At 29.4% G+C, this 11,740-nt stretch overlaps 1 protein-coding gene across 1 annotated transcript; it reads right to left on the reverse strand.

The window, feature by feature from the left end:
- Positions 1-682: 682 nt before the first annotated feature.
- On the reverse strand, positions 683-1,576 carry BDBG_16056 (uncharacterized protein; the record flags this gene model as incomplete). Its single annotated transcript, XM_031724085.1, has 2 exons — positions 683-719; positions 1,245-1,576. Coding segments are annotated over 2 exons (368 nt in total), but the record flags the coding sequence as incomplete, so codon positions are not given.
- Between the last annotated feature and the right edge of the window lie 10,164 nt (positions 1,577-11,740).

Here is an 11,740-nt window from a genome sequence, read left to right on the forward strand (position 1 = left end):
AACTGAATAAATAATGATAGAAGTCACTCAGTACTGAACACTTATAATCTGATATATGCATAATCTTCTCTGCAGAAGAGGGAGAGAAAGTGACAGAAGAAGCTTGAGAATGAAAGGAAATAGTCTCTGCAGTATTGTCATCTTCAATTAGAATGGTCTCTGACACTGAAGTAACTAAGAATTATTGTTAGTGTATAAAAATTGAAAAATCAGAGATAAGAACAGTTACTGAATAAACACTCACTAGTCTTAAAGTTATACATGCAATTACAACACACACAAGGCTTCTCAGAAAGAGAGAGAGAGACATAGAGAAATGCAGAAAGCAGAATACAGTGTGTGAACAGCTCATTTTCATGATGACATCTCAGACAAGATGTATGAGCCTCACACCTGTGAGTGTAAAAGAGTATGACATCTGTATTCTCATTTCTGAAAACATGAATATCTTTCACCTGCATCATGAAGTCAGATGACAGATATCAGAGAATAGACTGATACAGATCTATTATCTCAAAGAAATTCATCAGAGTGAATATCTCTGTGATATTGAATTTTACAGTTGTGAAAAGCTTCTTGATATCTGTGAATATCATGACTTTGTACACAGTAAAACTCATAATGATTTTTCCTAAGAACAGGAAAATCAGTATTAGAAAGAAAAGATGAAAAAGAAAAAGACTTATAATCTTGACACTGTTAAGAGAGAGAGTGATTCTCTGATATGAATGAATAATTGTCTCATCATGAATATTTAAAATGAATATAATAATCAGTGTCTGTGACTGAGCCCCGGTGGCCGAATGATTAATGCGGCCACCCGGTAGCACCTTGGCGTGGGAAACCAAGGCGCGTGGGTTCGAAACGCAGGGGATACATTAAATCTGGAACTCAAGCACCTCAGGTTTCTAATAAATACAGAGGTATACAAATCGCTTCAATGAATTGCTCTATGTTCCTGGGCTGGGAAGTTATTATTGCATGTATCTAATTGTCACTCCTTTGTATTTTCCTATGTTCTTGTTATCTTGGCATGGTCTCAACACCTGTATTTCCTCCTGTATAATCAACACTTGACCTGTATTTAACATCACGCAAGGACTCATCATAAGCTCCGCTTGCATATGAGTATAATGGAAGAATAATAATAATAATAAAACTGAGCTTTAGATAGTTGTGTCATACACTGTCTTCATGTAATAAATTGTTCTAGAAATCAGTAAGAAGAGTGAAAGTGTATATACTGAGAAATGTGATTTACTGAGTCTATACAATATCTTCTTGAAATGGGGAGAGCTAGTAATGAAAGCAGAGACAGCAAAACCAGGAGTAGTGAGAGTAGGGGTCACAGGAACAGGGATAGCAGAAGCGGGAGAATCAGACACAGAGGCAGGTGTAGAAGATTGAGAGAGAGTGACAGAGAAAGAAACAGAGAGAGCAGAGAGGGACATGAGAGACCTGATTATATATGACACAGACAATTTCTTCATTATCATGTTCTTCAAGTTCTTGATCAATGATTCAACATTGAGTTCACTATCATCAGTGAATGCAGATCTGTCAATATGTGAAGATTCTATGTGAATAAAAACAAACATCAGCATCTGTGTCCACACAAAATTGTGTCAGAAAACATGATCAGAAACCCGCTGAGAAGGAAATGAAAACAGTCAAGAGTGTATAAGAAGATGAAGAAGATGTGTCATTCATAATAATATGTTCTGATAATTATTAGAAGATCAATAAGTTCTGATCATATTTCACAATGTGTTACACTTACTGCTAATGAACTGTCTGATATGAACACTACAATGACACTTGTTATGAGAACAGAGAGTCATTGCCAGAAATATATATAATGTGATAGATGAACAGATAGAAAGAGTTAAATAGAAGAAGAAGTAGAAATCTTGAATGAGATAATGATATTTAATGATGATGATGATGAAGAAGATAATTAGAGAATGAGAAAAGTTAGTGAATAAGTGATGTAATATAGTGAAAGTTTCTTTATAAGAGTGTACACAGAATGCTAGCTGAATCAGAGATAGATTACATGATCATGAAATGCTAGTGATGAGCTAATCTGCATGAAGCTAGGGTGTATAACATGGTCATGTGAGCATGACTGAATCCAGTGAGAGAGGATGTGGTTCAAAAGAATGTACAACTGTCAGATAATAATGCAGCCGCTTCTGAACTTATGTATGAATGTAAAGAGAGCCATAGCAGTCACTAATTAATTTAGTGTACAATATTACAATATATAAGAAGCCGGCGTACGCCTGTAATTGTACACTGGCTTAAGCAACCTTTGAATCACAGCAGATTGATCTGACTGAGAGAAAGCAGTAGAAATCCTTCTCTGAGAAGACAGTAGAGAGAGATTTTAAGATGATTATTATCTCAGATAAGAAGAAGAAGAAGAAGAATGAGAATGAGAAACAAATTATAAAGAATAATAAGAAGAATAAGAAAGAGAAGAAAGATAATAAGTAGAAAAAGTTTTTTTCTTTTTATATTAATTAGTTATAAGTTTGTAACTATTAGTTAATAATTGAAATTAATTTTAAGTTTTTAAAAATTATTGTATAAGTTATAATCAATTATCAATATCAGGAATAATATATATATATATATTCAACTATTATATCACTATAATGTATAAGTATTAACATTGTTTCAATATTAATATTCACAATATTAATATATTTTTAATGATATTATTTAATAATGTAATTTGATAACACTCTCTTTTATAATATTAATATATTTCAAGAAATATGATAGAGATTAAGTAAGATTATTTATTTACTTTTATACATCAATGATATTCAATCTGAGTTAGTATTAAAATTATAACTAAGCTAAGAAAGAAGAGTATTTTCTCTTATATTAATTCTTCTTACACACATCAGTGATCAGTTATTGAAAATAAATTATTATCTTTCTTAAATTATTATCATATCTTCTGAATTCACTTCTTTCACTTCTTTTACTTCTATTGAAGATTCATAAACTCTTCAAGAAATCACTGTAAATTATAAAGTCTATATTATTTATAATTCAATACAGAATGCTCTCTTTCAATTATAATAAATAACTACTTCATTCTTCACATCTGATTTCAGATCATGAAATTTATAAAAAACTCTATATAAATACTGAGATGAACTATGAAATAATTATTAATAGATTGTATTATAAATTACTGAAGAGTCATCTCTCTGATATAATCACTGTAACTTCATTCAGAAATATTCATTATAAACTAATTATAACTCTGAAGAAATTTGCTGACATCTGAAGTTATCAGAATGCAGATAATAAAAGAAAAATAATCAGAAAATTACTACTAAGCTGATAAGTTACTCTATCAGATAATGATTTTTAATAATACTAACTTTCTAATTTGAAGAAAATCATGTAAAAATAATCATATATCAGTACTCTGATTTCATAACTCTCATCTGATAACTTCTGTGAATAATTACTTTAAATATATATATCTCTGAATCTTTCTCTTTAATTAATTGAAAACTCAGAATTCTGAACACTTCTTTAAATACTTAATTTAAATCTTCATATTTCACATTGAGTCTGTCTTCAGTTCAATCTTGAGATACACTATAAAGTTAATATATAATATCTAGAATCAGAGTTGAATAATTATTGAAGAGTATCTCTTACAATGAATATATAAACTAGTACAAACAATCTTATATTTATAAGAGTTATATGTTATTATATTGATAAGAACTGAACTTATTAAGAGATATTAATTGAATTTAAATCATTGATCAGTAGTCATACTGAGAATTATATAGTAGAAATATTAATAACTGTGATTAAAAATGACTATTATAATATTAGTCTCAGTCATCTTATATTTATAACTGATAATACTGTGAATAACTATACTATAATGAACAGCTTGAAGTAAAAATTGACTTTGCATTTCTGAAATAATAAATAAGGTCATATTCTCTGCATTACTTATATAATTTAACTTATAATATAAACACTAATAAAGAATCTTAACATTGAGATGAAGAATAATAAGATAACTGATTCTTAAGATGAGAATGAGATGAAAGTGATTACTCAAGTAACTTTTATATTTACTTTAAAAAGATAATATTTTTTGATAACACTTTTTAATATTACTTTTTGATAATACTTTTTAATAATACTACTGTTAATTTTGAATAGATTGACTAATAATTTAAATATCACAGATTTAAAACATTACTAATATAATTTATATCTTCTCTAAATAATAATAATAATTTTATAATGTTTAATAAATAAATAAATCAGTTACATCACTGAATATGATACAGAATATTAGAATATAGTGAAGTTTAATATATAAGATAACTGTTCAGACTCTTCAATTATATCAGATAATTAATTATTAAGTGTAACACTCTGATTGAGAAAAGATTCAGATATTGAAACTTTCTGATATGAAGTGAACTCAGTGAAAATATATGATTGATTCACTGTTTCAGTTTTATAAGATAATAAAGACAGTCTTAATCAGCCAGCGTGGCCCAGTTGATAAGACTGGGCTGAGCCTAATTAGTAAGGCTTGGTGCGGGGTAGAACTCTCTACTGCAAGCCAAGCCACTAGTTAAGTGAGATCCTGCGAACACCCATCAGGGCCGGCATGGGATGCCAATGTCTCACTATTCTACTGTACACCCATCAAGGTTCTAATGATATAGAGTCAAGCCTAATGTAGTGGTTATACACTACTTAAGCAAGTCCCTAACTAGGGCCGTCATCGGAGCCTAGCTCCCCCCCAAATACAGAGAATGATTTTGAAAACCACTCAACTAGCAGGCCTAGACACGCATCTAGGCCCTAGACAGGGCACCCTGATAGGCTAGTGCCTGCAAGCTCACTGCCAACCCCTAATACTGGCAGGGAGGACTGCAGTCATCAAGCCTATGGTTAGTCCCTAACACGGGGCGAGGCCATGACAGCTGATTGGTAGGCCTATGAGCATCTAATGAGGCCGAGATCAGCAACCGGAAGCTTGGTGTGTACACCACCAAGTGGGTGGTGGCAGCCACTAACTAACGCCCCTGGAAATTAGTGACTGGCCCGAGAGGACGGACGCGGTGATCAGTTAATTATAGAGGGTTAAATGTAATTAGCTTAAGGTGCATCCTGCGGGTGGCTAGCACCCGTAGATCACATTCAACAAAGAACTGTCAAGGCAGAAAGACTATTGAACAACATAATCAGACTATCAAATACAGAGAGAGGTCTATCCTTCCAGGCTATGAGACAGTTATATATAGCCTGTATTACATCAGTAGCTGATTATGAAGTTTAAGTTTGATGAAATAATCAAGAGAATTTCACTGAACTCTTTCAAAGTCTGTAAAACAGAGTCTTGAGAAGAATTCTGAGAGCATTCAAATCATCTTCTATTAAAGCAATGAAAATTGAAGCTTCAATTTCTTCTTCTGCTATTAGATTTGAAAAGACCTGTATGAACTATGCTCTGAGAGTTGTAAAGATGAGCTTAAATCATATAATCAGAGAAAGAGTCTCTTCTTCATTTTCATCAATTAACTCTGAAAATGAACTGAATTAAAATAGATTTCTTGATTGAAATGAAAATAATTCTTCAAAGAAAATGTCTTCTTAACTGTACAGACTATACTCTCTGATTAAAAATCAATTTTTCTCTTTAAATCTTGAAAAAGTTGATCATGAGAAGCTATCTCTCTGAAGAGAAAAGCTTGAATCTCTTATAGACTTATAAATAAATGAACTATCAAAAGAGAAAGAATATGAACAGTATTTGAAGAGAATTTCTACAATCAATATAAAAGACTCTATTCTGATTTATTCAGATGACTTAAAAAATGAGAACTTGAATAGATTAGATGCAGACATTGCTTATACTGAAGATAATATTAATTTTATCTCAGATTTCTGAAATCTAGACTCTGAATATGAAGTCTTTGATGCTGAACTATTTATAATAGTGAAAGCTTTCAAACTCATTGAAATAAAATCTTATAAAAGAGAAAATTGTTTAAAAGAGATATGAATATTCTCTGATAGTCAAGCTGCTTTAAAAAGACTTAGAAATAGTCAGATTTATAATAATCAAATGAATCTTGAACTGATCTTAAACTCTGTTTTGAAAATTCAAAAGAGAAGAATATCAAAGCTGATAATTTATCTGCACTGAGTTCCTGCTCATATGAATATTCATGATAATGAATTGACTGATTCAGCTGTAAAAAAGAGTGCAGAATTAAGCAGATCTATTCAAAAAATTATGTTCTGATCTTTTATAAGAAGAAAAATAAAAGAATCTTGTTTAGACAAGTGAAATGAAAGCTGGCAGAAATAAAAGAAGAGTATACATTATTCAAGATTTGAAACAAAACCCAAGTGAAAATCTTATTCAATTAAATGTAAAAAGAAAATATTCTCATCTATAATACAGCTAAAACTAGGATATGACTATTTCAAATCTTATATACAAAGATTTGATGATAGATTTGACTTAATAGAATGCTCATTCTGCAATACAAATGAGAATTCTGAGTATATTATAATGCACTGTGTATTATACAATAGTCTCAGAGCCAGATTGAAAGAGAAGTATAATCTAAATCAATTAAATATAAGATTCTTATTCTCAACTGAGACAGGAATTAAATACTTAATAGACTTTCTATCAGAAACTCAAGCAGTTATAAGAAAATGGCTAAATTCAGAATTATCTGAATATGAAGAGAAGGAAATCAATCAGATATAGTCTGTTAAAACAGCTATACACTCTCTTTTAATAATTTGTTTTGTTATAGTCTCTCTTTACTTTATCTTTTTCTTTATCTTTTTCTTTCAATTTCTTTCTATCTATCTGTTTAATGTGTCTATCTTTGAGACTGTGTTCTTTTTCTCTTTTCTTTTATCATGATATTGTCAAATGATTTCAAAGTATCAAAAGATGTTAAAACACTGCAATTTGTAAACAGTTTTTGTATTCTGGGCTGGAATTTTCTGATTTTGCATATCTGAAATTGATGAATGTATAATAGTTAACTTTACAGACATAGAAAAAACCCTGAGAACTAAAGTTCTCAGGTAGATGTCATAGTCTCTGACTGTATACATCTATAATTGAAGAATAATAATAATAACAGTCTTAATCACTTATATATTAATACTGCAGTCAGTCTGATAAGTGTATAACAGTTTATTTACTTATCTTGAGAAGCAGTTGAATCACTTAAAAAGAAATTTAGTCTGAGATAATACTATAGTACAGACTATTATTACTGTAAGAGATAAACTGGTATATTACTACAGAAAAACTGAATAATCTTTTACAGAGTACTATACTATAGCAGCTCTACTAGATCTCTTCTATTAAGTTAATATTTACACTTCTCAAGATTGAATAGAGAAGAAATGAGACTTGTATATTAAATTACTGAGACTACTATAATATCAACTATCACAGATTTGAATGAGCAGATATTAAAGATATAAAAACAGTGAAATACAATTCTCTAATAAGTAACAATCTTTGATAATACTTCATATCACATAGAACTATAATACTAACTTTGAAACAGAACTTATATACATTGATTGCAATCAAAAATCAGATAAAACTACATACTTATAAAACTGAATTTGACTGCTATCTTCAAGATGATTTAATAAATTTACATGTTAAATCAATTCTAGAGTTATAAAAAATTGTTGAGAGTACATATTCAACTGTTACACTAATAATATATAATATTCTGATAATTTCATTAACAGAGGTGAGAATGAAGTAAAAGTTCAACTCAAGCTGAGATATTTATCACTATCACTGAAGACAATTACAAGAAGAAACAATCAAGACACTTATAATTATAAAACATGAAATTATCAGATAGTTTAATATCTGTATATCAGAGAAGTGTAGTTTTCATGAGAAAGTAAAGAATAAACTTATACAAGAATGTATTTAGTTATTTCATGAGTATTATCAATAATTGTTATTAAATTCTGATTATATAAGTAATCACTGAATGAACTGAATGAGACTGAATTTAATCTTCAGTCTCAGTCTCATTCTGATTTTGAAAGAATGATCATCTTTCACAGTTTATTCTGAGAAATTACTCTTATTTCACTGTTCTTGAATTAAATCTGGTCATTTTTCACATCATTTCTCTCAGAAATGATTCATTTTCAGATTTTTTTGAGGCTTGGTTCCTGTGGCGGGCTGCGCCCGATCAATTATATACACTATTCCGTTACACTTCATAGATTCTTCTGCTTCACTTCATAGATTCTTTCACTTCACTCTTGAACATGTATGCTCTGATTGTAAGCCATTCTTGATCACTGATTCTCAGCTGTTATAAATGTGTATAGATTCTTTCACTCTGAAGCTTCACTGCATACATCATCACATACATGTATAAATATTCACTCTGATCACTGATTTCTACACTTTCTCTTTCTTTTCTTCTCTAATGTTTTTCTCTTTGTTATATAAGATTCATAATACTATATCAATCTATTCAGTGTAGGCCTCTTACACTAGAAAAACATTTATTATCTTCTTATTAGAAATGATTATTCATGCATTGTCTTCTCATTACAAACAATTATTCATTGAGAGATATTCAAACACATAATAACATATAAGAAAGAGAAACAATCAGTTAAAGTGAACACTGAGTTCTCAGATAGAAGCTTGCTTATCAGTCACTCTGGCCCTGCAATAAGATCTTATAAGAAGAATGTCAGTGAAAGACCTGAGAGTTCTGACCTCAGATGTATGAGATATTCATACAATTACACATTCAATGATTGATATAATCATGTCTAACAATAATATAAAACTCTTGAACATGAGTATAGATGTGATGTCACAGTGACTCTGAGTAATGTTGAAATTACAATAACAATAAATAGCTGATATGCATGCAACTCAACAACTTCAATATGAAGAGATTCAATGATTAACTCATGCAATTTCAACATCTACAGAATTGAATATAAAAGCACTGAAGAAATACTTAGATATCTCTGTATATTTCAATACTTTTAATCTCACTCTCTACTGATCATGAAGAATGAAAATGCTTATGAAACTGAGTATAGATGAAGATATCATTGATTTGTTAATCAATCAAGATTGATATATCAATGAATGATTGAAGAATTGTATGAAACAGAAGTTTCATTCATGAATGAAAGCATGTGAATCAGTGTTGTAAACACCTGATAATATCATCAAATATCTTAATATTCTGTTTCAAGACACTGTCATGCAATAGAAAGTATTAGATTGATTACAGAGTATCTGACAAAGAAACACTTCTCTTACAACATTTATCTCTGACTTCAACATCAAGATTCTAGAAGCAGATTATCAATCTTAAGAGAATTGAATGAAGATTAGCATGCTTAAGAAGATATTGACTTTCAAACTCTTACAGATTCTTATAAGTGTAGATGAAGATCAGACTTATGAAGACTTCTGCACACAGCTTCAGACATTGAATGATCATCTTATCAAGCTTAAGAGTATACAGAACAGTGATAGAAGATATTATATTTCAGTCACTTATACATCTACACTGAAGAATAACAACAATGATGTAGATGCTATGAACTGAGTAGACTTAAATATCTATATATAAGCAAGAGTCTCTGCTGTCTAAACAGGCTTTCAAGTTTCTGAAATCACTTCTGAAGAAGTCACTGATCAACATCAATATAAAGTATACATCAACTGTAACTGATCAGAACACATTGCTTTCAACTGCTAATTACTCTATGTGTCTTTACACTTAAGAGAAAGATCAGTGTCTTCTCATTTGATGAATGAATCAGTATCTGTCTGCATCAATCACATTATATTAGAGAAAGATTTAGAAGATAACTATAAAAATGTCTCAGTGAAACAGAGAAAAGATTAGCTTCTATTCAAATTCATAAACAGAAGCTTGAAGAGGTCAGATGACAACAATTTAAAGAGAAAATGATAATGAATTTAATTTTTGTATCTACTGTGATTAGACTGGCCGCCGGGATCATGAATTTCACATTTAGTCTCATTTGATCTGATCTCATACATTTCTTGGCATGAGTCCCACCAGGACCAAGCCTCAAAAAAATCTGAAAATGGACCATTTCTGAGAGAAATGATGTGAAAAATAACCAGATTTAATTCAAGAACAGTGAAATAAGAGTAATTTCTCAGAATAAACTGTGAAAGATAATCATTCTTTCAAAATCAGAATGAGACTGAAACTGAAGATTAAATTCAGTCTCATTCAGTTCATTCAGTGATTGCTTATATAATCAGAATTTGATAATAATTATTAATAACACTCATGAAACAACTAAATACATTCTTATACAAGTTTATTCTTCACTTTCTCATGAAAACTACACTTCTCTGATATACTGTGATCAGAGATATTAAACTGTCTGATAATTTGATATTTTATAATTATGAGTTTCTTGATTATTTCTTCTTATAATTGTTCTCAATGATAGTAATAAATATCTCAGCTTGAGTTGAACTTTCACTTCATTCTCATCTCTGTTAATGAAATTATCAGAATATTATACATTATCAGTGTAACAGTTGAATATATACTCTCAATAATTTTTCATAACTCTAGAATTGATTTAGTGTGTAAATTTATTAAATCATCTTGAAGATAGCAGTTAAATTCAGTTTTATAAGTATATAGTTTTATCTGATTTTCAGTTGTAATCAATGTATGCAAGTTCTGTTTCAAAGTTAGTATTATAGTTCTATATAATATAAAGCATTATCAAAGATTATTACTTATTAGAGAATTGTATTTCACTGGCTTCACATCTCTAACATCTGCTCATTCAAATCTCTGATAGTTGACATTGTAGTAGTCTCAGACTAATTTAATATATAAGTCTCATTTCTTCTCTATTCAATCTTGAGAAGTGTAGATATTAATTTAATAAAAGAAATCTAGTAGAGCTGCTATAGCATAGTACTCTGTAAAAGATTGTTCAGTTTTACTGTAGTAATATATCAGTTTATTTCTTACAGTAATAATAGTCTGTACTATAGTATTATCTCTGACTGAATTTCTTTTTGAGTGATTCAACTGCTTCTCAAGATAAGTAAATAAACTGTTATACACTCATCAGACTGACTGCAGTATTAATGTATAAGTGATTGAAACTGTCTTTATTATCTTATACAACTGAAACAGTAAATTAATCATATATTTCAACAGAGTTCACTATATATTAGAAAGTTTTAATATCTGAATCTTTTTCTGATCAGAGTGTTAAACTCAATAATTAATTATCTGATATAATTGAAGAGCTTAAACAGTTATCTTATATATTGAACTTCATTATATTCTAATATTCTGTATCATATTCAGTGATGTGACTGATTTATTTATTTATTGAATATTATGAAATCATTATTATTGTTTAGAGAAGATATAAATTATATTAACAATGTTTTGAATCTGTGATATTTAAATTATTAGTTAATCTATTCAAAATTAACAGTAGTGTTATCAAAAAGTGTTATTAAAAAGCAATATTAAAAAGTATTGTCAAAAAACATTATCTTTTATAAAGTAAATATAAAAGTTACTTAAGTAATCACTTTCATCTCATTCTCATTTCAAGAATCAGTCATCTCATTATTCTTTATCTCAAAATTAAGATTCTTTATCAG

This window comes from Blastomyces gilchristii (assembly GCF_000003855.2).
Source record: "Blastomyces gilchristii SLH14081 genomic scaffold supercont1.1, whole genome shotgun sequence".
NCBI lineage: Eukaryota > Fungi > Ascomycota > Eurotiomycetes > Onygenales > Ajellomycetaceae > Blastomyces > Blastomyces gilchristii.